The sequence below is a fragment of the Phycodurus eques genome, chromosome 6 (genome assembly GCF_024500275.1).
Source record: "Phycodurus eques isolate BA_2022a chromosome 6, UOR_Pequ_1.1, whole genome shotgun sequence".
Taxonomy (NCBI): Eukaryota; Metazoa; Chordata; class Actinopteri; order Syngnathiformes; family Syngnathidae; genus Phycodurus; species Phycodurus eques.
Window position 1 is genome coordinate 9,929,605 of NC_084530.1, and position 26,926 is coordinate 9,956,530.

At 40.7% G+C, this 26,926-nt stretch overlaps 2 protein-coding genes across 3 annotated transcripts in view; one reads left to right on the forward strand and one right to left on the reverse strand.

Moving 5' to 3' along the window:
* The window catches only part of add3a (adducin 3 (gamma) a), a 104,696-nt gene extending 94,459 nt beyond the window's left edge, over nt 1-10,237 (reverse strand). The window contains exon 1 of the mRNA XM_061678427.1: nt 10,135-10,237. The gene's annotated coding sequence lies outside the window, so the exon portion shown is untranslated. The remainder of the gene's footprint in view (nt 1-10,134) is intronic.
* A 2,508-nt stretch (nt 10,238-12,745) lies between these two features.
* cusr (Copper-only SOD repeat protein) lies at nt 12,746-26,427 on the forward strand. 2 transcript variants are annotated; one of them, XR_009768691.1, is made up of 10 exons: nt 12,746-13,100; nt 14,416-16,498; nt 16,978-17,077; nt 17,724-17,792; nt 20,649-20,756; nt 20,855-20,987; nt 21,745-21,859; nt 23,748-23,853; nt 24,148-24,231; nt 25,981-26,072. XR_009768691.1 is itself a non-coding variant. In XM_061678423.1 (10 exons), the coding sequence occupies exons 1-10, from the start codon at nt 12,917-12,919 to the stop codon at nt 26,064-26,066; spliced, it is 3,087 nt and encodes a 1,028-aa protein (XP_061534407.1). In that variant the 5' UTR covers nt 12,753-12,916; the 3' UTR covers nt 26,067-26,427. The 2 variants fall into 2 exon arrangements, 1 of the variants encoding a protein (XP_061534407.1); XM_061678423.1 differs by having other exon boundaries at nt 12,753-13,100; nt 23,748-23,872; nt 25,981-26,427.
* The last annotated feature ends 499 nt before the right edge of the window (nt 26,428-26,926 follow it).

Consider the following 26,926-nt stretch of genomic DNA (forward strand, 5'->3'; position numbering starts at 1 on the left):
ATGAAACCAAATTAGAACTTTTGGGCCTGAATTGCAAGCGTCATATCTGGAGAAGAAGAGGCACTGATCATCACTTGGCTAACACCATCCTTCCTGTGAAGCATGGTGGTGGCAGCATCATGCCGTGGGACTGGTTTTCTGCTGTAGGAACTGGGCGACTAGTCCACATAGAGGGCAAGATGACAGCTGCCAAATATAAATGGTAAATGGACTGCACTTATATAGCACTTTATCTCCACTATCAGTGCCCAAATAGCTTTACAAAGCCTCACATTCACCCATTCATACACACATTCATACACCAATGGGTGGCTGCTGCCATGCAATGCGCTGCCAGGCCCACTGGGAGTTCAGTGTCTTGCCCAAGGACACTTCGACATCCGGACAGGCAGAGACGGGATTCGAACCAGCTACCCTTTGGTCACTGGACGACCCGCTCTACCTACTGAGCCATAGAAAAATTATTCAAGAGAACTTGCTCCAGAGTGCTCTGGAACTCAGACTAGGGCGTCGATTCACCTTCCAACATGACAATGACCCAAAGCACACAGCCAAGATAACAAAGCCTGTGAATGTCCTTGAGTGGCCCAGCCCGGACTTGAATCCAATCGAACATCTCTGGAAAGACCTAAAAATGGCTGTCCACCGACGCTGCCCATCCAACCTGACTGACCTTGAGAGGATCTGCAGAGAAGAATGGGAGAAAATTCCCCAAAACAGGTGTGCAAAGCTCATAGAGACATACCCAAGGAGACTGTGATTGCTGGCAAAGGTGCTTCAACAACATTTTAAGCCAAGGTTGTGAATACTTATGTACCTATTATGTCTAAATGTTTACATAGATAACCCGCCCGACTCTGCCTCTGACTGGCTAGCACATGTTGGTTGGGCTCATACTTTTGGTGAATTACTCCTGTGATTCGTTGTGTGTGGCGCAATAATGGTAAATAACTAAATTATCAGCATATAAAACAGAATTTTCAATGAATCGCTGTTAAACGGTGGATTACAACAGTATCTTACTGTATTTTATAATTGTAAAATACTATTAAATAGTTCTCTTGCATGTAAATTAACAGGTCATTTAGAGGTCCAGTATTTTGCCAAACCGACTTTTTCTACTATTTGACATGTAATATTGTCTATATGGTGCCTCTGTAAAATATGAAAATAAATATGAATTAAAATCGTCCATGCATTCCTGAGTTCGAGACATTTTTCTGCCAAGAGGCCTGAAACCAGGTCATTTGAATTTCTCGAGCTTTTACTTTGTCATTATGGGATATTTTATGTAGATTTTTTTAACTATACTCAAATCAGCTTTAGAATAAGTCTGTAAAACAGCAAAATGTGGAAAAAGTGAAGGGGTTTTAATACTTTCTGGTGGCACTATTGGTATTTTTACAGCAAGTTGTGGGGCTGTCCTGGCTGTCAAGCCTCTGCAACATCGCATGGACATTGGAGACAGTGTCTCTGGATTGGCAGACCTGAGTGGTGGTTAGTGGTGGGCGGATCGATCCAAATATCGATAGTATCAATACAAAGTCAAGATCGGTATCGGATGGATACTATCGTGATGCGTTCGATACCAGTTTCAGTTTTGCTCTTGTATTCACTGCTGCGCATTATGGACAAAGCAGATACAAAACGGTGTGGCTATATTTTTAGGCCTAAAATGATATAACGGTAAGCTGTGCAATTTGTAAAAAAGGCTGTAAGGTACAGTGCTAAGAGCACAAATTTACACTATATAAGCACATTAAAAATTATGCAAAAGAAAAACACCTCTAGAAATAAAAAGATGTGGAAAAAAATTAGGGTGTGTTCCAACTACGCACTCCTCAGCCTCCCTGGTAAGGTCTATTCAGGGGTTCTGGAGAGGAGGGCCCATCTGGAAGTCAAACCTCAGAATCAGGAGGAGCGATGTGGTTTTCATCCTGGCTGTGGAATAGTGGGAGGAGCAATATGGTTTTCTTCCTGGCCGGGGAGCAGGGGACCAGCTCTACACCCTTGGCAGGGTCCTCAAGGGTGCATTGGCATTCACCCAACCAGTCTACGTGTGCTTTGGAGACTTGGAGAAGGTGTTCGACCGTGTCCCCCAGGGAGTCCAGTGTGGTGTGCACCGGGAGTATGGAGTACCGGACCCCTTAGTTCGGTCCCTGTACGACGGGTGTCAGAGTTTGGTCCACAATGCCGGCAGTAAGTCGAATTTGTTTCCAGCGAAGGGCTGGACTTCGCCAAAACTGCCCTTTGTCACCGATTCTGTTCATTATATTTTTGACAGAATTTCTCATTGAGTGGGTCTGGTTTGGTGACCTCAGCATTCCATCTCTGCTTTCTGCAGATGATGTGGTTCTGATGGCTTCATCAAGCGGAATCTTCAACTGTCTCTTTAGCAGTTTGCTGCGGAGTTTGAAGTGGTTGGGATGACAATCCGCACCTCCATTTCTGAGGCCATGGTCCTCTGTCGGAAAAGTGTGGTGTGCCCTGTCCAGGTTGAGGAAGAGCTCTGCCCCAAGTGGAGGATTTCAAGTATCTTGGATTCTTGTTCACAAGTGAGGGAAGAATGGAGAAGGAGATCAACAGGCGGATTGGTGCAATGTCTGCAGTGATGCGGACTCTGTATTGGTCTGTTGTCGTAAAGAAGGAGCTGGTCCAGCTACATTCCTACTAGGGCTGCACAATATTTTGTTTGCATATCATCATTGCGATGTACGTGTGCGCAATAGTCACATTGCAAGGTCCGCTGCGATGTTGGTGTGCTAGAATATATAGTGAATCAAATGTAGTATTAAAAGTGACCAGCAGTGGCATCTGTTTGGACATGCTCAAAAGATTTAAAAAATGGACACCCGCTGCAGAATGAAACAAGGCAGACGTGGCAGCTGCGTGAGTGTGCGAGGCGCGTTCTGGGACACTGCATAAATGGGAGTGATGTGTTCTTTTGTAATACAGCAGTGTTCCCCAACCTTCTTTGCACCGCCAACCAGTTAGGAGTCGGCATTTTTCTCACGGACCGGCTGAGGTGGCGTGTGTCTGTGCGTGTGTGATACACACACACGCGCACACGCTTGCCACATTTCTGTTTCCTCCTTCGCCGTTCGTGGTGCGTCCACTGTGGGCGGGATGCAGGAGTGGGTGTCGGAGCTCCTCAATGAGAGTAGACTTTTAACTCCGTAAAAGTAGTTCTGCCTGTGTCTGTATCAGAGCGGATTTGGTGGGTGAAAGTTAACTGTTGCGATAAACCCGTATTTTAAGTAGGACTCTTGATATAGTGTTGTTTCGTTCAGGAACGTTTCGTTCAAAAGAACAAATCTTGAAGGAAAACTTGTATCAGAATGCCTAAGTTAAAACACTGTACGATCAGACTGACAATACGTAATTTATTTTGTTTTATAATATATGACTAGATAAAAAAATTAAAATAATAATAATAATATGGTCAGCCAGAGCTGCTGGGAATGCAATGTGCCCTTATGTGCTGGGTGTTACCACAATGAAAATGTATCGAGTTTAGAAGGAACGCTTGTGTCCATTTTATTTATCAAACGATAACCCGCCCTACTCTGCCTCTGACTGGCTAGCACATGTTGGTTGGACTCATACTTTTGGTGAATTTCTCCTTTGATTCGTTGTGTGTGGCACAATAATGGTAAATAACTAAATTATCAGCATTTAAAACAGAATTTTTAATGAATCGCTGTTAAACGGTGGATTACAACAGTATCTTATAATTGTAAAATACTATTAAATAGTTATCTCTTGCATGTAAATTAACAGGTCAGTCATTTAGAGGTCCAGTATTTTGCCAAACCGACTTTTTCTACTATTTGACATGTAATATGGTCTATATGGTGCCTCAGTAAAATAGGAAATTAAATATGAATTAAAATCTTCCATGCATTCCTGAGTTGAGACATTTTTCTGCCAAGAGGCCTGTAACCAGGTCATTTGAATTTCTCGAGCTTAGCTATGTCACTCGAGAAGATTTCTGCCTACCGCTCCGCTCCCAGCCAGCGCTGTCAACATAAACGTGTACTCTCACAAGTGGGTCTTTTACACGGACGCAACCAATCAGAGGAAAGGGGGCGGTCTTAGCCAATTATGGACAAAGCAGATACAAAACTGGGTCAAACAGAAGTACCTGTGTGAGGGGCCTTTTCTTGACACGTATGAAAAAACCTTTTTTTTTTTAAATTAAATTGACACTTTTATACTAAATCCATGTTAGAGAGTCACTCTATGGAAGTCTAAATATACAAAAAATAAGGTAATTTTAACAATAACACTAAGTTACTGTCATTTAACAGCATAAAATAGCATTTTGTAAATAGAAAATTCCCACAGAAATTTTTAATGTGCCTGCTGACTCGTGTAAGTTCAAAAGCAGCATTTTTCTTATTCATTTTGGGGCACTTCCTGTTCACTTTGGAGATTTTCCTGTTCAACTTGGGGAACTTCCTGTTCATTTTATGGCACTTTCTGTTTAATGTGGGTCACCACGTGTTCATTTTGGGGCACTTCCGGGTCCCGTCCTGTTAATTTTGGGGAACATCCCCGTCATTTTGGGGCACTTCCGGAGCAGTTCCTGTTCAATTTTTAATGTGCCTGCTGACTCGTGTAAGTTCAAAAGCAGCATTTTTCTTATTCATTTTGGGGCACTTCCTGTTCACTTTGGAGATTTCCCTGTTCAACTTGGGGAACTTCCTGTTCATTTTATGGCACTTTCTGTTTAATGTGGGTCACCACGTGTTCATTTTGGGGCACTTCCGGGTCCCGTCCTGTCAATTTTGGGGAACTTCCTCTTTATTTTGGGGCTCTTCCGATTCAATTTGGTGAATTTTCATAATGGGAGTTGAATACAGGATGGCTTGAATGAGGTAAATATGTTGAAGTTGGAATGGTTCAAATGAGTTGAGAAATGAAACTGAAGTTGATCATTTCAATGTGACTTCTTTGGTAGTTTTCTGTGACTTGCGTCGTCATGGTAATAGTGAATAATTAAAAAAAAAAAGTTTAATTTTTATTTATTTATTTATTTTTTTATTTCCAATCATTGGCTGACCGAGACTCATCTTTTGATACCTCATTTGTGTGAATACGTTAAACTTGACACGGCGCCCATTACATCTTCCATGGGACTTGGGAATTTTTGGGTAGTTTTTTTGGGAATTGAGTTGTCCTGGTGGGGAGACTGGTTAGAGCGTCAGCCTCACAGTTCTGAGGACCGGGGTTCAATCCCCGGCCCCGCTTGTGTGGAGTTTGCATGTTCTCCCATGCCTGCGTGGGTTTTCTCCGGGCACTCCGGTTTCCTCCCACATCCCAAAAACATGCATTAATTGGAGACTCTAAATTGCCCGTGACTGTAAGTGCGCATGGTTGTTTGTTTGTTTGTGCCCTGCGATTGGCTGGCAACTAGTTTAGGGTGTACACCGCCTCCTGCCCGATGATAGCTGGGATAGGATCCAGCACGCCCACGACCCTAGTGAGGAGAAGCGGCTCAGAAAATGGATGGATGGAGTTGTCCTGGTAACACAACATTAAAAACATACCACATTTGTGCGGATTAGTTAAACTTGGTTACGCCGACACATTCAATTTCATGGGTACTTTGGATTTATTTGGGGGGGTAGTTTTTAGAGAATTGCTTCGCCATGGTAACACAGAGTTGAAGAAAAAAAGTAATTCTTCGTAGGGAAGCTGTTCCATGTTTTCTCCATGTAAGGGTAATGGCCCTCCCTATGGTTCACTGGAATCCTAAAGTTTTATAAATGGCTTTTGTAACCCTTTCTAGACTGATACGTCAATTACTTCATTTCTCGACTGTTCTAAAAATTCTTTGCATGGTGTTATTTTGTTGCAGATTTTTCAGATCTTTTGTCCTGGGTTCCATTATGACCTCCTGGATGAGTCCTTGCTCAAATCTTGAGGTAATTTTTTAGGACGGCTACTCCTTGGAAGGTTCACCACTGTTCCATGTGTTCTCCGTTTGAGGATAATGGCTGCCACCATGGTTCACTGGAATCCTAAAGCTTTAAAATAGCTTTGTCATCCATTCCATACTGATAGATCACATATACTGTATTTCTCTTCTGTTCTTGAATTTCTTAGGATCGTGGCATTTTGTTTCAGCTTTTTTAGATCTGTTGCCCAACTTCATTTTGTCAAAAAGGTTATATTTAAGTGATTTCTTGACTGAACATTTTTGAATGGAATTGGGTTTGTGCGTGGTCAGTAAAAAACGTTTTTATTTTTTTTTGCCACGGTTAATTCATGATTTCAAAAGAGAGGCCATTACTTTTTCACACAGTGCCCGGTAGATTTGAAGTATTTTCTTTTCTTTCAGAAATAATATCACCATTGAAAACAGCATTTTTTTGTTTACTTGGGTTATCTGTGGCATATATTTACATTTGTTTTATAATCCCTTATTTGACAGCAGATACAAAATTCTTTCATCTATAGGACTTGGGGCTTTTTGGAAATTTTCTGCTTGAATCTCTTTGTAGGATATCAGAATAGCCTCCCAGAGCTGCTGTTTGGATGTCACCTGCCTCCCACCCTCAGATATTTTGCTTGAGGATGTGCCAAAGGTTCTCAACAGGTGTTAAGGTCAGGGGAGGATAGGGACCACACCTTTTCTTCCCACAGCAACCAATGATGCAGAGGTATTTCTGTAAGCATGAGATGGTGCTTTATCATGCATGAAGATGATTTTGTTATGGAAATCACAATTCTTCTTTTTGTACCATGGAAGAAAGTGGTCAGTCACCAAATGTACTTTTCAGAGGTAATTTTTAAACACTTGAGGTACGAGCTGGCTGCACATTAGTTGCCACACGCATATTCATCTCATGCCGTCAAGCCATCCTGCCTTCGTAGGATTTGTGGAAGCACAAGAATATCTGACTACATTAGCCTTCTTGTGGAATGATGTAATTCTACGAGCAAGTGCTCCAACAATGCTCTGTTGACGCGTAAAGGAGAAACATTTACCAATGATCAAACTAGTATGGCATTTTACTTTCTTAACCACATGCAATTAAATTGAGTCATTGATGCAAACTAATACAAATTAACTTAACACTTCCTTGACGGATTCCTTTCCCAATGACCAACAATTCTACTTTTGCTTTCACTTATGTATACAAACTGGTTTTGGGTGCACCTGAGGGGTTAGTGCAGTGATTCTCAGCTGGTGGGTCGGGACTCGGGACCCAAAAGTGGGTCGCGGACAGGTAGTAAAAAAATTATAGCATAATTCAGACTATTACAACTGTTACAGTTGCTTTGGTGTGCAGGCTTTGTTTCCCAAAAATAAGACAAACTACTGAAGTTACACTTTCTAAAAAGAAGAGTCCAGTACCAAGATAAAAAATGTTGTACATGCAGTTATGTTCATCCTCAGTCTCGTCATAAGGTGGTGATACTGATATGATGATATTCATGTTTTCAAAGGCTTTTTTTTTTTTAACAATAAATGTTATTTCTTGTTCCTAACCTCTGTAATAGGGAGTTGCGACTTAGCAACAATAGAAAAAATGTGGGTCTCAGGGTGACAACAGTTGAGAACCACTGGGTTAGTGACTGGGCGTTGCTGTATGACCTCCACTACAAATAGCACCATTAGAGCTGACTCCAGATCATGAGGTTGTCACACTCACGTCTCATGCCAGTGTACTGTCAAAAAAAAAAAAAAAAAAAAAAAACACGACAGTAATTGTGCTTGCTAAGGTTATGTGCTAAGGTTATGGAAATGCTAGGATACATCAGCAATTTACTGTGTCATCTACTTTTCATATGGAATTATATTACTGAGTGCTCCAGCAACGCTCTGTTGTTGTTTTTTTGCTTACATCAGCAGCTACAAGGGGCATCTTAGTTCTGTGTTTACTCTGGATGTGTAGCTTGGATTGCCACCGGTTTGCATTCGTTCCCTCATGTTTGGCCTCACAATATGCGCGCAAGACGGAATGTTTGTGCTAGTCACCATATGCTTAATATAACAATATGGTATCTTTGTACGGTCTCAAAAAGTATATCGGTACACGGTATCAATATGACACAGCCATAGTTTTTTGCAATTGCAAAAAGTGCTACTAAATGCATTTTAGAATTCACACACCTGGAGGTCTTCCTGACTTTTACTAAAAGTGAGCACAGTTACTGTGTTTCTCTCTCCAGTTTGTGTGATTAACCATGTCTTTTGGAAGAATTTCCCTACCTGAAGAGCTACAGGCTGAAAATGGCCAAATGGGTGGACCAATGACTTAAAACCCCAGAGAGACACAACTACATTCCAGCATAATAACACACACAGCCATGCTCATCCTATAACAAAGAAAAAAAAGACACTGGGGTCTAAGACTCAGTCACTTTGCAGTGTGTATAGCGAGCTTAGCCACATGGTTTTGATAAGGCGGCAAAGCAGCACAGAGTGAGGTCATGATGAAGTCATCTCTGTCCTAAATTCACATGTACAGCTTTAAACCTACTGGGACCACTCTCCAACCCACAGGCATGCATGTCTCGTCCAAGGATTAAAAATCATTGTACAAAATCACATTTATGTAACTTTCAGTCAATAAGACGACAAGAAAAGAACAGCATTTCACACTTCATAATGCGCCACACATTTTCAATGGGGGACAGGTCTGGACTCCAGGCAGGCCAGTCTAGTACCTGCACTATGAAGCCACCTGTGTTAACATGCAAAGAATGTGGTTTGGCATTGTCTAGCTAAAATAAGCAGGGACATCCATGAAAAAGACATTGTTTGGATGGCAGCATATGTTTCTCCAAAACCTGTATGTACTTTTCAGCATTAATGGTGCCTTCACAGATGTGTAAGTTATCCATGCCATTGGCACTAACACAGCCCCATACCATCACAGATGCTGGCTTTTGAACTTTGCATCCATAACAGCTCGGATGGTTCTTTTCCTCTTTGGCCCAGAGGACACGACATCCGCAATTTCCAAAAACAATTTGAAATGTGGACTTGTCGGACCACAGAACACTTTTCCACTTTGCATCGGTCCATCTTAGATGAGCTCGAGCCCAGAGAAGCCAGCGGTGTTTCTGGGTGCTGTTGATAAATGGCTTTTGTGTTGCATAGTATAGAGATTCAAGTTGGACTTACGGATGTAGCGCTGAACTGTATTTACTGACATTGGTTTTCTGAAGTGTTCCTGAGCCCATGTGGTGATATCCTTTACACATTGATGTCGGTTTTTGATGCAGTGCCGCCTGGATCGAAGGTCACGGGCATTCAATGTTGGTTTTCGGCCTTGCCGCTTACATGCAGTGATTTCTCCAGATTCTCTGAATCTTTTGATGATATTATGGACCATAGATGATGAAATCCATAAATTCCTTGCAATTGTACGTTGAGGAACATTGTCCTTAAACTGTTCGTATTTTTCTCATGCACTTGTTTACAAAGAGGTGAACCTCGCCCATCTTTGCTTGTGAATGACTGAGCAATTCAGGGAAGCTGCTTTTATACCCAATCATGGCACCCACCTGCTCCCAATTAGGCTGTTCACCTGCGGGATGTTCCAAACAGGTGTTTGATGAGCATTCCTCAACTTTCCCAGTCTTTTTTGCCACCTGTCTCAGCATTTTTGGAACGTGTTGCAGCCAAAAAAAATTCAAATTCCATGACTATTTGCTAAAAACAATCAAGTTCATCGATTTGAACATGAAATATCTTGTCTTTGTAGTGTATTCAATTAAATATAGGTCAAACATGCTTTGCAAATCATGGTATTCTTTTTTGATTCATGTTTAACAGAACATCCCAACTTCATTGGAATTGGGGTTGTAAATACACCAGTGCCCATGCATGTGCATGTGGTTGCCAAGATCCAGAATGAGCTTATCGAGTTATCGAGATATCTCAATAAGCTATATATCGAGATATATATAAATGATATGTCTCATCGTAAGACTTTCATTTTGTTCGTCTTAGGTTGAAACTGCTAGTTCAAAGGCTGCCGAGCACCTGTGCTAATTTACTGCAATGTCATTCGGTGCATCTTTATTCCATCGTAACAATGTCATGACTGTGACTGACACACACATCAGAAATAATAATCATAGTTCAGTCCCCAATGACGCTGGTGCAAATACCTGTCACACGAGTCAGTCGGTCATACCGCAGAGATTTAAATGTGGCATGTATTCCTCGTTTGGTAGCCAGAGCTTTCTCACTGACATCCCAGGTTCCCCACTGTCGTTGTTTCAGCTCGAGCAAAGCGAGGCGCCCACCGGTTGAAGCGGAAGCCAGGCCACACTAGACGGCAGGAAGTGGGGGTCCGTGCCACTCATTTGAAATGCCGATGCAACTTTTAAATAAATCCCTCGCTTTGCGTTCAAGAGGTGAGCGATTGAGACGCTTTGTTATGATCCAGATTAAGTTGTACTCGTGCTTATTGGGTCCATTTACAGTACATGGATGATAGCATCAAAATAACAAACTCTTTATATTCACACAGTTTAAAAGCTGTGCAACTTGCACAACCGCAGGTAGTAAGTATTAATATCTACAGTATACTGTACTGTACTTTTGCAGTGCCGTCAACGCTTGAGAGCATGACGCAATCAAATATGATGGACTGGCGCCATCTAGAGGACAGGAAGGATTGAACTACTGTATGTCAAACTAAAATCAAAAGTGATTGAGTAGCCTACTGTAGGCCTACACGTAAAATAAACATTAAATGAACCACTATTCCAAAACAGCTGATGTATTTTGTACAATGGGATCAAACCTCTCTGAAGTGGTATTTATCATTTGCAAGATAAAGTAGATTTGATATTCAAGCATAAAAATGAAATTTTATTCTATATAGTCATAATGCCACAAGTTTCTTCAATTGATAGCGGGATCACACTCCTCAGCCTCCCTGGTAGGTCAACAGTGTATTCAGATAGAAGAGGCCAAAATGAGTTTCCTGCGCAGGGTCCCTTAGAGATCTCAGAGTAGAGCCGCTGCTCCTCCGCATTGAGAGGAGCCAGATGCGGTGGCTCGGGTATCTGATAAGGATGCCACTTGGACGCCTCCCTTTTGAGGTGTTCCGGGCACATCCCACCGGGAGGAGGACCCGAGGACAACCCAGGACACGCTAGACAGACACCGTCTCTCGGCTGGCCTGGGAATACCTCGGGATCCCCCCCGGAAGAGCTGGATGAAGTGGCTGGGGAGAGGGAAGTCTAGGCATCACTGCTTAAGCAAGAAAATGGACGGATGGATGGATGGAAAATGAAAATTAAATAGCCATCACTACTGCACAAAAAAAAAGATTCTTGGGCCTAAAAAACATGAAGCATTTTTTTTCTATTCCAGAGAAATAAAATAAAAAGTTTATTTGAAAAGAACAACCAAATGGGAATCTTGCATTAGACCTACCTAATGAAATTACATTGAAAAACTTAATTTAATTTAAACACTTTAAAGTTGGTGTTTTTGGTATGATTATTGTCTTGAGTTTGGTGGAAGTATTGTTCTCATCACAAGACATGCCTATATATATATTTATGTATGTATGTATATATATATATATATATATATATATATATATATATATATATATATACATACATACAAACACACACACATCTGGAATAAAGCCCTTTTAGTTTATATTTCAAGAGGACTCAGAAATGAATTTACCGTCTTTATTATTTCCTTTCAATTGACTTTGGTCCACCCAAGCTTTCAAAGGTTCTTTGACCCATCACAATCGAAACATGTTAAGGTTTTAATTACATGATTGTATAATTACAGTATGTGTGCCCTTAAAGACTGCTCCTCCCAAATTCCATGAAATTATTAGGACTCCACCTAGTGAATCAACACGCCACCTCCTTTTCAGGCTTATGAAGGAACTCCATTTTACAACGTGTGACACGTCACTCATCAATTTTATGTATTGCGTATCCTTTTCTCAGATATGGGAGAGCAGAAGCCTATCTCGGCCAACCATTCACAGTCCCATTCGCATCTTCAACTCACATGACAAGAGGATGCAGGGGATAGTCAGCAGTTCACAAAGGAAACATCACAAGTTTGAGTCAAGATTTAAACTCAGAAACGTGAATCCAACTGACACCACCGTTATGTCTCTGCATACTTCACCCTAATAATTTGCTGTTGCAGTGCATATTTTCAAGTGTTAACCAAAATGAAAACAGCAAACCTGCACTGTCCTTTCTGTGGAGACAGAAATAGTAACATCACAATTGTAGCCTCTGCAGCAATCAGTGATCCAAACAAGGCAAATGAAGGATCTAATCCACTTCACATGCCCTCTAGGGTGTGTAACTGTATTTAACTGTATGGCCTACCACAAACAGTCCAAAATGATGGTTCATTGGAGTCTATTCTTAGTACATGTTACTATTTCTACTTTTCCTTAGTCTGGTCACAAGGACAGATGACGAGTAAACTGAAAAGAGGAAGTTCAAGGAAAATTCAAAGGACTATTAACTTCACACCTGCAATATTCAACAAAAGATTCACCTTTTTTTTTTCGCTTTGCTAAACTTTTCTTGTACCTGTACTCATGAGCCCAGACGTTTGCATTTTAAATGTAAAACAGAGCCACACATTTGAATTATAGCTTTTATATCTTTCTGTTAAATTCCGCTTTCTTGAAGCATACCAGCAAAACCACCAAAGGATGGCCAGTAGGAAAATATTTTTGATTATTCTTTTATTTGTACCTTTTTCATGTTTTACATTAACTCTTGAGCATTTTCAAATGTTGAATGTTTTTCGATGCTTTTATTTGGCTCATGGATTGAAAAAACAACCTGCATCCTTAGTGGCTACAAAATAATCCTCCCTCCCCTATCCTAACGAATACAGCAGAAACAGTCCTGATAACCAATCACAGGCTGACAAAGACAGATGACAAAATTATTGAAGTACAAGAGAGCTCGCACACTTCTGCAAACCAGTCACACAGGACAAATTCTTAGAGAACACACTTATTCACACACACTTCACACCAAGATACATATTTTCCCATTTGTCTTCAATCCATTTGCCACAATGTGCTGTCTTATAGTTCCTCTACTGATTAGCTTCATTGGTGAGTATAGTTCTCATTGTAAGTGTTCAGCAGTGTAAAGTTTCAAGGAGCTTTTCTGGAATTTTAAATGTAACAGGTATACCGTCTTTTGTCATTTATCCAGTAACCATTAACTGGTTGACTAATTAGTTAATTGACTGCTTTATTTTCCCAAGGGGATGTTGCATACAAGCCAAAACGGCTTCTCTCTTTGAACTAAAACCTTGAGACTCTGATTTAGATTTAGTAGCTTTATTACTCCATTCTTAATTTGCATGTGAATTGCTCTGTGTGTATCAAAAAAGTGTTTGCTTGCTGTGTTCATATGATGAGTTAAACAATTATTTTATATGTGTGTAAAAAAAAAAAAAAAAAAAAAGGTATCTTCTATACCAGATACACACAGTTGAGTGGAAAAGACAAATGCAAGTAAATATTTAAAATGTTCATGAACTTTTATTAACTACTTGTTTCTGTTGATAAGATGCAATTTTGTCCATTTTGACTGAAGACTGTTACTGTACAGATTTGTGGACATGAAATTAAGATTTGATATTATAACTACCTACTGAAAGTATTGTTCAAAGATGCGATAGTTAATTTTGGGTTGTAATTTGTCACGTTAAAATCATGCAGTATGAGATATTGCTGCTTCTGGTCCAGTGCAACATTTAAAGCTCCTTTTCTCACTTGGAATAGGATTCATTTACATTACACCCTTTTGATGAGACCATACCTATTTAGCAAAATTACAACATGTATATTAAAGTAAAAAAGGCCAGCACTAGCCTTTTGAATGATTATTTTCATAGCTATTGTTTTGGCAACGCAAAACAGTAAATAGTAGGGCAGACACAGTACAAAAAAAGCAACAACAAAACACTAATCTCCACATTGGTGGTGCATGGGTCAAACGATCACACATGTACAGTATGTAAATGAAACTGAATAAAATGTGCAGTATATCTAAGTATTAGTGTTAATTATGCAAAGAAGAAACACCTGCACGACACCTATTTTCACTTTCGGTGAAAAAAATATTTCAGATGCAGTACTGCACTTGAAGAAATGTCCGCGAGTTGTTGTAAAAGAATATTGAAGTTTCTCAACTGTTCTTTATGATGATTCACAAGTACAACATTAAAGTAGTGATTGAAATGTTTTTTTAATTAGTATAATCGGTAGTAATATAATGTAATATATGTACTTTATGTGCAGTACAATTTCCAGTTAAGTTGTTAACATGCACATGTATGCTGTCTTTGTTCAGATATCATAAACGAATTCAACGAGATCCCGCTATCAAATCCTTTTTGTGTGTGTTTGTGTTTTTTAGGTTCCATCTCCTGTGTTCAGTTTATGGCACCACTCAACATGGGTGGAGTCATAGGTCTGGTTGAATTTAACTCTACATCCCAGACTGCGACTGTCAACGTTTCTGGTGCCGGATCGTGTGGTACCTTAAACCTTTCCCTCACCGAGTTTCCTGTCATGTACGGCCACTTTGCTGATCCATGCTCTGTGGCAAACATTGGCTCTTTTGTTTTCACATTCACTGCCAATTCCACATTAAGTGCCAACATCAATGTGTCAAGCCTGTTTGAACAGTGCTCAAACCTAGATGACCTCTCGCTAACTCTGCAGACCTGTAACAACACTCATGTATGTACTGTTGTAAGTCGAAGTCAAACAGTCTTGACAAGTCAGGCCAGGTTCACTGGAGAGATTGCAGGTAATGTTTATATCCGCCACAACGTTGGACTGAACAATTCACGGCTCCTTATAGATCTTGTTACAATCGGTCAAGTCAATGCATCCTCGACCAACATGACACTCTTTGGCTCAGCAAGCTCAGCCACAAGCTGCAATGTTCTTCTTGGTAGTTTAGATCCATCAGCTTTAACAAATCTGAGTGTCATCAACATTGGAACTCCTTTGCAACCTGAGAAATCTCGCCTGGACTTAACTGACTACGAGAACAACACATCCTTTCTCATCCTTCGCCCAGGTTCAACCTTCATATGTGCTCATATCTATAATGTGCCAGAGAAACAAGTGAGTGCTCTATTTGATATGAAAGGGATAAATGGATACATCAGCTTTCGCCAGGCTTCCCCTTTTGATCAGACAGAGTTGAAGCTCAACCTGAGTAACTTGCAGAGCAGGGTCGGTCCTTTTCATGTCCACAATTTTCCTGTCCCTTCAGGCAGGTCTTCTTCCTCAAACCTGTGTTCCAACGACAATGTGGGTGGCCACTGGAATCCATTTGGTGTCAACACAAGCGCCCCAACATACCCCACCGGACCTGGATCAACACATGACCTGTATGAGGTTGGAGACCTCAGTTCAAAACATATGTCTCTTGCCACTAAAAACGAAGTGACTATGACGTTTGAAGACTTCAACCTCCCTCTTTTTGGACGGAACAGCATTGTTGGTCGGTCCATTGTGATTCATCTAACAGATGGTGCCAGGTATGTCTGCACCAGCATTGGATATCCTGGTGAAGTCATTGTTGCCAGAGCTAGGTTTAGGAGCCCATTGGTTGGTGACATGTGGTTCACCCAGCTGAAGGACAACCCCTTATCAGACGTATCCACCTTTGTGGATTTGTCATATGGAAACCCCACAATGGCCTCAACCAGAAACCATAACTGGCATATCCATATTTACCCCATCAGTTCAGAGAGGGATGATGATGAGACAAGGTGCAGCACAACAGGAGGTCATTGGAACCCTTTCAGCATCAACACAGAAGACAGCAGTTATGCTCTTCACTGTGGCCCATTTACTCCAGTAGCCTGTGAAGTTGGAGACTTTGCCAATAAACACAGTGTCCTCAACCTCAGCGCCACAGTTGGAGGAGTGGAAGCCAAAAGTTTCTTCACTGATGTCACTTCCCGGTTGCAAGGGTCAGGCATTATTGGTCGTTCTGTGGTCATACATCAGGCAGAAAGAGGAGGTCCAAGGATTGCGTGTGCAAATATTACTATGGTGCGTGTACCCAAAGCAAGCCTAGGATCTTGGTTTGGCCCTGGCATGTCAACTGGACAAATTCAGTTCTCCCAGTCTGTCCCAAATGGCCCCACAAATGTATCTGTGTCCTTGTCCAACCTGAATGCCATGGCTGGTGGCTACCATGTTCACATTTTGCCCATCAAACCAAACAGCACAGAACCATGCTCAGCTGCAAACATCAGGGGACACTACAACCCGCTGTCCGTCAACATAACACAGTCCCCTGCGCCTGGAAATGGTACTGTTGACCAGTATGAGATAGGTGACATTAGTGGAAAATTTGGGCTGCTGACTCGCCTCAGTGAATCGCAGGAGATGTATGTAGACAGCAACCTACCATTAACAGGGCCTCACAGCATCGTGGGAAGATCTGTGGTGATTCACTACACCAATGGATCAAGGTGAGAAAAATATGCTGTTGAGTCTGTTTCCATTAAAAGGCCCAAAATCATCACGATAAATAAAGGGTGGGGCAAGATAAAACTGTGCTCCCAAAACAGAAATGGAAGAGGAGGGACTGTAACTACGATTGAAAGTAATGGGAGACGATTTTCTACAATGTTCGAGTTTTATGCATACATTATATTCATATAATAGTCACCATAAAAACCTTTTTGCTTTAAAGAACATACTGTTTTTTGTACAAGTTGTAGGGAGGAGTTTGCCAGACAGGGAAACCTACTCGAAGAGAAATAGATCTGAATTGGCTTTTTAAAGGCAGTCACAAGTATAGAATGCCATGTACTCTGTAATAGATCACCTTTGTTTTACTATAATGCATATTCTCCATTCACTGAAAGTCCGTCAAAGCAACATTATGTGTAGAAACACCCTGGCCATTCTCATTTATTTATATGCATGTACATGCACCTTTTCACAGAATGCAATGTGCTGACCTAACTGCTGACAGAAATACAGATGGACAATGGACCATTGCCAAGGCTATGTTTAAAGGCTCTTTGAATGGGACAGTCAGAATGGTAAGCATTGCAAGTCTTCAATTACCTCTGCTGTGACTGCTTTAACTCACAACTTATTTAAAAAAAAAATAGTCGCAGTGCAAATGATCAGAAACGGTGCCCTTTTTATATCCCGTACTACATGCACAACATACAGTAGACTCGCCCTATTAGGAGCTTCTGTTTAGCAGTGAAAATATGTAAAATTCAGTCCTCTTTAATTGCTCTAAGTTAAGCTGCCACAAAAACATGACACTGAATTCATTATGCCTGTGGTACAGTAGGTTGCACGTGGGAGGTAAAGGATAACGATCATAGTTTAACTTAGCATCCGTCTGCTGGAAGAAGTACCTTCATGCCCTGTGAACTATGAAGCTCAGAAGGAGAACAGCTGTGCCTGTCAGCAATCCTCCAGTGGCACCATACTGAGCCCTGCAACATCGATGGAAAAGAGCTAACAAATTAGTAGCATTTGCATGTGAGGTGACAGCTTGGACAAAATAAAAATGATTTAAATCATTTTTTTAAATTCAGGATTCATTCTGCTTTGGCTAGCTTGTTAAAGCATGCAGAGCACACAATGAGGGGAACACAGCTACCAAGGCTTTCTAGGTCTGGTAAGCGATGAATTTAAAGCAATTATCCATCTCTGGTTGACCTCTTTCAGCTCCAACAAATGTTTCCTGATGGAAGTAGCGGTGATACCACCCTGGAGGTGAATCTACAATCTGGAAACGTAAGCATTGCATATTTGTGCAGATGTTCTGTTTGTTACACTCACCATAGTATAGGGGTCATTTACAAGAAGACATGGTTTGTAAGTGAAAACAGATTTTAAAAAAGAGTGTAGTTTTGACCATGTTAAACGTTTAGTCTAGCCGTAAACAAGTAGGTCACAAGCAATACAAAACAGGTGGACCACAGCAAGAGCTATTGTTGTACATTACACATTACGATCTCTGATGTTGTGCCAAATTATAAAAATGGGTTTTGTACTATATATGATTGACAGAAAAACTTCATTTTTACTTTCATATTTAAGTACATTTCAGAGTCTATGCTTTTTTACTTTTACATAAGTTCATGAGAAGAAAGAGTACTGCTACTTTTACCAGTCTTTTTATTTAATTTTTTTAACTCAAGTATCTCATTCAGGGCTCAGTGTATCATACAGTGACTCATTTAAACACTGTGACCCGCAAACATAGGCGGACGATACACTCACTGAGTGAATCATCCGTGTATGTTTGGTCAATAAATACAGCATGGAATGGCTCAAGATATCAAATGTATGCCTCATAATTCTCAATAAACATCTTGAAATGTGGGAATTATTAATTTACTCCAAAAACAATTCTGGATAAGCCAAATAATATTACGAATAATCACCATGGTAGGTATGCGAAGCAACTGGCGATGATGCGGTGGCCATTTTATGCCAGATTGTTCTTCCACAGTTGCGTTAGCTGAGCTGTGAGAAGGTAAAAAAAAAATAATAATAATAAAAAAATAAACTCACTTTTTATTGTTTTACAAAACTCCATGGAATTCCCTGCCAAGGAGGAGTTGGAAAACCCCTACTGCCAAAATAATCAGTTTCCAGGGACAAGAAACAACACAATGTTGTGTTGCTATTTAAAGATAAACTGACTTATTGTTTGATAAATGTTATTTATTATTTTTTTTAATGTGTCACTAATATAAAAATGCTTTTTATTTCCTTGTTACACAAGATATCTCAATAGCGTTTTCCAAGCCTGTTCAAATGGAACAATTCTTTTTTTAAAATGATTTTTTTTTTTTTTTTAAATTGGACTAACTTTCAATTTTTCTCACACGCTCCTGTAACATCACCTCTCATGCATATTAAATCACATTTTTTTAAAGTGTTGTGGAGATCATTTTGATGTTTGTGTACGCACATTGTTTTTGGCCATGAATAATTATAGGCCATAGCTTGCTTCACACTCACCTAATCAGGAGCTATTGAGTTCACCTGGGTCCATCTCCCTCACCTGGTGACAATCAGATAAGTTGAAAGATGGCTTTCAAGCTCCAGTTGGTTGGAGGTCTTTAGGGAGTCACCACCATCAGTTTACTTTGTGAATTTATGTGTGGCTGCATGTTTTAGGGCGAGGAGTTCCACTTGACCTCCATGGTACACTGTTTTGTCTCACCCCTTTTGTAGGGACTCCGAATTTTAGTTTTCTTTTGGTTTAAGGTCGAGCGCTTTCGTTTTCCAACCAGTGACTCTAAAATTTGTTCTGGGGGAATGTAAAAATGTGAAATTTACATGCACACATACAAAATTCTGTGTTTAAACTGTCATTGTTGTGCAATCTTAACTCTTCAAGGAGATGCATTTAAATACTTGTAGAGTGCCACTTTCTACTTTGGGACTGTACTCCATTTACTGTATATGTATAATACTGTATAGTGACTAACTTTTTTGTATGATTGGTCAGTGACCTCATTCCAATTGTTCAGAGAAGAGCAGCGTTCTGTGTGATTTCACAATAGTTGAGAAAAAGTTCAAGTAAAGATTGATGTGTGATGAGATCAGGAGACAAGATAATATTTGGTAGAAATGAAAATATTACTGAGCTATCAGTGACCTACATACCTGCAGGAGTGACAAATAAGGGATTAATCTCCCACTTCAAGAACGATGGTTGTTTTGATTACCAAATCCAAACAGGTGCATTTCTTTCTGTAACTGCTAACTCAAAATAGACTTCCTGTTCTGTGAACAAATGCATTTGAACACACTGTACTGTAATTTTAAAACTCGAAAAGAGTTTGTGAATCTGTGTCGTGTGACAGTGGTGACATCGAAAGCTACTGGCTTGGTGTGCACACTACAGGATTTCCAATTATTTTTCAAGGTCTGTGTAAATAGGGATGATGATGTTTTATATGTGAAGATGAAATAGAACCTGAAGGAAAAATATTCCTATTACGTATTATTGTATTATTATTTTTAGGTTAATGCTTTGGTGGGGTGGTATTTGAGCAGTTTTTCCGAGTTCTAGAGGGAGGGGGCTGCGGCTCTCACCAAACATTGGCAGTTTGTGTAAGATGACTGTAGCTTCCGGGAAAGGGTTTAAGGAAATGGAGGTGGTCGATGGGGGCCAAGGCATGGTGTATTTCGCACCAGGAGAGTTATAGTCAAGTTATCTGCATAATAAAGTGGGTAGCTTTTTGTATTTTTTTTTCTTTCAGGGACTTCACTCACACAGAAATAGGACTATAGCACATTTGAAATATGATTGTTCAAAGAAGTGAAATGCTTAATGACTGCATGATTTAACAAAGAGCAGACATCAGAGAGCAAGCTAACGTGTAATCAGGAGAAAAGACAACAGCCGAAATGAAAGAATTACTGAGAAAGGTTTGGCCTACATACCTGCATGCGATTACAGTAAAATGTCAAGGACTGGTGTTTCATCTCAAGTATGAAAGTTTGCACTACTAAATCCTCAGTGAAAGAAGTATGCGCTCGTTACTGTGTGGGTGTGTCATTTTGTGGGAGTCAGAAAAAAAGGCAACGTACTAACTAATGTTTGCTTTATGTTTTAACGTATCTTTGCAGCTCACAGAGGCTTCACTGTTCATATCAAATAACCTTATCGGCGCTGATGATAATAGCCAGTGTAACACTTACCAGGGAACCTATAATCCTTTTAACATGACATCGCTGGTAAGACGCAAAAACTTGACTTGCATAACGAGCATCAATTATGATGGCTAATCTACATTTAACGGTAAAAATGAAATATTTTTTTCTTCTCTTTTTAGAGTTCTAGCTGCTCTCTTGACAACCCTCTGAGCTGTGTGGTTGGGGAGTTGTCTGCAAGACACGGCCCAGTCAGCCTGAGGGAGGAACAGCTCTACACTGACAGCATCATACAGCTTTCTGGGGATCACACAGGTTGACAACAAACACCTTTATGGCACTTACCATCACTGGGAACTTGTTTAATAGATAAAAAGGTCCTATCAAAACAGAGCCAATTAAATTAGGGTCATTCAGACGGTCTGCAATCCTGTACCCTTGCAGCAAGGATTTCATGACTTTGCTCCACCTGGCAATAATTATGTCAATAGATGGAAAACAAGGGTTCGACATCAAACCTTTTTGAGTGAAGTTGTGGTGGCCCTGTCAGAACCGGTACTGGCCTCGTACATTCCTGATATAATGATAAGTCTGAATGATTATTTCACATTTAGCGTATTTATACTGTATTATTTAAACCTTCGAGCATTATATGATCTTATTGAATATTTAACATCCCAACCACTAATATTTATTTATTTATTTGTTTATTTGATATGGATATCACAAGAACATTGGACAAACCAGGTCTATTGCTTTAGGTTTTTAAGCACGAGTGATAATTCAAAAGTTACATATAATACATGCGATGCGATAAAATGACTTGATAGATTTGAAGTGGATAAAACTCAAAATGTTTAACGAGAGACTCTCTCCTTCGACTTCACATGTGTTTCTGTTTATACAATATCTTTTTACAGCATATGAGGTGGCAATGTATAAGTGGAAATTCAATAATTTATAAAGATACAGTATATGTATCACACACGCATGACATAAACCTAAGTGTTGTGTATTTCTTATTTATCGAAAATGCTATGCCCTAAAATAAGTTTGCTGCTTGTTTTTACAGTTGTCAACAGATCTTTGGTGCTGAAGGATGGTGAGGACATCATTGCATGTGCTGACATTATCCCAGAATCTCCCTCAGCAGACCAGACCTTCCCCAGAGTTGTAACTTTCAACAGGTGATTGTAAAAATATCCTTGAATGAACTTGAAATATTCTAATTTGCATTAGACCTACCTGACTCACATGCTACAACCCCAATTCCAATGAAGTTGGGACGTTGTGTGAAACATAAATAAAAACAGAATACAATGATTTGCAAATCATGTTCAACCTATATTTAATTGAATACACCACAAAGACAATATATGTCATGTTCAAACTGATAAACTTGATTGTTTTTAGCAAATAATCATGAATTTAGAATTTTATGGCTGCAACACGTTCCAAAAAAGCTGGGACAGGTGGCAAAAAAGAAGTTGAAGAAATGCTCATTAAACTTCAAGAAAGTTGAAGAATGCTCATCAAACACCTGTTTGGAACATCCCACAGGTGAACAGGCTAATTGGGAACAGGTGGGTGCCATGATTGGGTATAAAAGGAGCTTCCCTGAATTGCTCAGTCATTCACAAGCAAAGATGGGGTGAAGTTCATCTCTTTGTGAACAAGTGCGTGAGAAAATAGTCGAACAGTTTAAGGACAATGTTCCTCAACGTGCAATTGCAAGGAATTTATGGATTTCATCATCTATGGTCCATAATATCATCAAGAGGTTCAGAGAATCTGGAGAAATCACTGCATGTAAGCGGCAAGGCCGAAAACCAACATTGAATGCCCGTGACCTTCGATCCCTCAGGCGGCACTGCATGAAAAAACTAAATCAATGTGTAAAGGATATCACCAGATGGGCTCAGAAACACTTCAGAAAACCAATGTCTGTAAATACAGTTCGCCGCTACATCGGTAAGTGCAACTTGAAACTCTACTATGCAAAGCAAAAGCCATTTATCAACAACACCCAGAAACGCCGCCGACTTCTCTGGGCCCGAGCTCATCTAAGATGGACTGATCCAAAGTGGAAAAGTGTTCTGTAGTCCGACGAGTCCACATTTCAAATTGTTTTTGGAAACTGTGGACGTCGTATCCTCCGGGCCAAAGAGGAAAAGAACTATCCGGCCTCTTCTGGAAGCAAAGTTCAAAAGCCAGCATCTGTGATGGTATGGGGCTGTGTTAGTGCCAATGGCATGGGTAACTTACACATCTGTGAAGGCACCATTAATGCTGAAAGGTACATACAGGTTTTGGAGAAACATGTGCTACCATCCAAGCAACGTCTTTTTCATGGACGCCCCTGCTTATTTCAGCAAGACAATGCCAAACCACAGTGTGCACGTGTTACAACAGCGTGGCTTCGTAGTAAAAGAGTGCGGGTACTAGACTGTCCTGCCTGCAGTCCAGACCTGTCTCCCATTGAAAATGTGTGGCGCATTATGAAGCGTAAAATACGACAACGGAGACCCCGGACTGTTGAACAGCTGAAGCTGTACATTAAGCAAGAATGGGAAAGAATTCCACCGACAAAGCTTCAACAATTAGTGTCCTCAGTCCCCAAACGTTTATTGAATGTTGTTAAAAGAAAAGGTGATGTAACACAGTGGTAAACATGACCGTGTCCCATCTTTTTTGCAACGTATTGTAGCCACAAAATTCTAAGTTAATAATTATTTGCTAAAAACAATCATGTTTATCAGTTTGAACATTAAATATCTTGTCTTTGTAGTGTATTCAATTAAGCATAGGTTGAACTTGATTTCCAAATCATTGTATTCTGTTTTTATTTGTTTAACACAACGTCCCAACTTCATTGGAATTGGGATTGTATATTCGCTACGATTAAGATTTCCTGTTCTTTTTGAGATCGTAGTGGAATCTTATCGGTGTTTGAATTGAATGATTTCGATTAACTTCAAGTGTTCATGTTATGCCGTTACCATAAACAAAACATTATTACAGGAATTGAATGGTGAGTATGATTAATTCAAGTTTTTTTTCCCCTTTTATTCCCAGATATGAATTCCGCAGTCGAGTTGCAAATGTCCTGCAGATCGAAACAGCAAGAGTGACCATCTTGGGCTCCTCTCCCACATCTGTAGTTGAAGGACGATGCCAACAAGTAAGCTTCATGGTATCAGGTATGCTGCTATGCTTCATGTAATAACACATAAAACAATATGAAAGAAGTAGGTTCTTGTTGAAAGTTTTAAAATATGCACGTTGTGAGCTTCCTCCATTAGAACAAAACTCTTACACAAAGTACCAAGTTTATTTGCATTCAAATTCTCAAGAAGACCTATACTCTAATGCTGAACATGACTAATGACACCTTTCTCCCTGGGATTACACCCAATGAGTTGTAATTCATCAGTCAGGATCGTCTGTGTGACTGAACATTGTCTTTTCCTCTAAGGTGATGTCAGTACAGAGCTTCTGAGCGCTGTCAAAACCAGTGAGCAGATGGGAAGGTTCAGAGAGTCAGATGAATGCAACCCTAGTAAGTGTGCTTTATTTAATCTAATCAAAGATTTAGTTCTGAAGTTCAGTGTGAATACAATAGGCTTCCCGAAATGGTTTGGGTTTTTACATGGAAACACCTCTCTAAACTTGCTAAATAAACTCTTCCGGGGGGATCCCGAGGCGTTCCCAGGCCAGCCGAAAGATGTAGTCTCTCCAGCGTGTCCTGGGTTGTCCCCGGGGTCTCCTCCCGGTGGGATGTGCCCTGAACACCTTACCTCATCCGAATCAGATGCCCCAGCCACCTCATCTGGCTCCTCTTGATGTGGCCGTCCGGAAGTCTTTCTCCATGACCTCACCGAACTCCTCCCATGTCTGAGTTTTTGCTTCAGCGACCACCAAAGCTGCATTCCGCTTGCCCAGCCGGTACTCATCAGCTGCCTCAGGAGTCCCACAGGCCAAAAAGGCCCTATAGGACTCCTTCTTCATCTTGACCGCATTCCTCACCGTGTCTACCAACGGCCACAGCTCCAGTCGGCCGCCTCAGTGACGGAGGCACGGAACATGGTCCACTAGGACTCGATGTCCCCCGCCTTCCCCGGAACATGAGCAAAGTTCTGTCGCAGGTGGGAGTTGAAACTCCTTCTGACAGGGGATTCTGCCAGACGTTCCCAGCAGACCCTCACAATATGTTTGGGCCTGCCACATCGGAGCGGCATCTTCCCCCACCATCAAAGCCAACTCACTACCAGGTGGTGATCAGTTGACAGCTCTGCCCCTGTCTTCACCCAAGTGTCCAAGACATGCGGCCGCAAGTCCGATGACACGACCACAAAGTTGATCATCGAACTGCGACCGAGGGTGTCCTGGTGCCAAGTGCACGTGTGGACACCCTTATGCTTGAACATGGTGTTCGTTATGGACAATCCGTGATGAGCACAGAAGTCCAATAACAGAACATCGCTGAAATGGGTGTGACAAGTCCTCCATGATGCAGACTGATTTCCTTTGTACTGTGCAAATGTACAGATCAGAGAATGACGGAGGAGAGAGAATGAGGGCGAGATTATTCTTATCATTGTGATGACGTGTGCTACAAAGCCAGATAATAAAGTACTTTGTTTAGCAAGTCATGTTTGTCCATCCATACATTTTTGTATTGTATTTGTTTGTACATTTGCTTATCCTTACTAGGGTTGCGGGCATGCTGGAACATATCCCAGCTGACTCTGGGCGAGAGGAGGGGTACACCCAGAACTGCTCGTAGGGAACATAGACAAACAACACTTTGCACTCACATTCACACCTACACGCCATTTAGTCTTCAATTAACCTACCGTGCATGTTTTCCTCTCACTTTCCAAAAACATGCATGGTAGGTTAATTGAAGACTCGAAATTGCACACGGGTATGAATGTGAGTGGTTGTTTGTCTATGGGTGCCCTGTAATTAGCTGGCGACCAGATCAGGGTGTGCCCCGCCTCTCGCCCAGAGTTAGCCGAGATAGGCACCAGCACGCTTGCAACGTTAATGAGGATCAGTGGTATGGAAGATGGATAGTAATAATAATTATGATGATGATGATGACTTGTGACCAGTCTGTAGTGTACTACTTGCCCAATGTCAAATGAGATAGGCTCCAGCTGATCCTAATGAGGAAAAGTCTTATCGAAAGAATACGAAAGAAGAAATTGATTTATGATAATAATAGTTAAGATTTGTGGAGATTTTGGGGGAAAAAAAAGAAAGTTGAATCCGATTTTTGAAAAATCTGATCTGATGTTTCCAGGAAGTGGGGCTGGACTGCTGGCACCCACAAACATCCTCGTCAGCTCGATGTTTGTTGCAGGTCGTCTCCTTCTTTCTACAATTTGAGTATCGTTCAAACCTACTGCCACTGCCACACAAAGGATCAGCCTCTCCTTCATCCGTATGTTGAATGTGTTCATGGAATGAAGTGCACCACGGCATAATGTGCTCATCTGACCTTTACAAGTTATGTAATAACAACATTCTTATTCGATTCAAACCTAATTTTTAAGTATCTAACCTGTATTTCCAATGTCATTTGCACTTTTACAGTACTGGCTGGTATTTGTTTTAACATTCCTAGACTCCCGTCTGGATGTATGCAAAATGTATTTTTCTGTAAATCTGTATTTTTTTTGTGTGTGTGTGTGTGTGTGTGTGTGTGTGTGTGTCCGCGCGCACCTAAATAAAGCCCACTTTTTGTAAACTGTGTGTCACGAATTTATAAAGGAACATAGATGGTGTAGTGCTTATATACAGTAAGTGCATGCTAACGCACCGACGACAATTCAATTGTGGCCATAATGTGTGCACAAAAGGCTAATGTGCGGCAAAGAAACACTAATTTATTTCAGTATTGTGAGACATCATTTTATCCCAATATCACCTCAATAATTATTGGTCTGATAGTTATCGTGGATCCCTAATATAAATGTATATTTGCTGCAGCAGGCTGTCGGTAGTACAAAAAAAAAAGCCATTGAGTCATGAGCAGCCAGCCGTACAAGGTAAACAGTGTGCCGAATTGGTTTAAATTGTAACTGCAAATGGTTTTAATAAATTTCTAATCACAACCAATAGTATAGTCATAGTACATGCAAAAACGTCCTTACGTCTGTCCTGTACGTGCCACTTTTTCCAGTACCATGGCGGCGGAGTGTCATTTTTGAAGATGTAATTCTCGAAGGAAAAATTATTGTAACCAC

What these genes read in the sequence shown, in the direction of transcription:
- cusr (XM_061678423.1), top strand. Translation starts at nt 12,917, where the DNA reads ATGACAAAATTATTGAAGTACAAGAGAGCTCGCACACTTCTGCAAACC. An exon ending in TGAATGGGACAGTCAGAATG is followed by an intron (nt 17,078 to 17,723) that starts GTAAGCATTGCA and finishes GACCTCTTTCAG; the next exon opens with CTCCAACAAATGTTTCCTGA. An exon ending in GTCAGATGAATGCAACCCTA is followed by an intron (nt 24,232 to 25,980) that starts GTAAGTGTGCTT and finishes TGATGTTTCCAG; the next exon opens with GAAGTGGGGCTGGACTGCTG.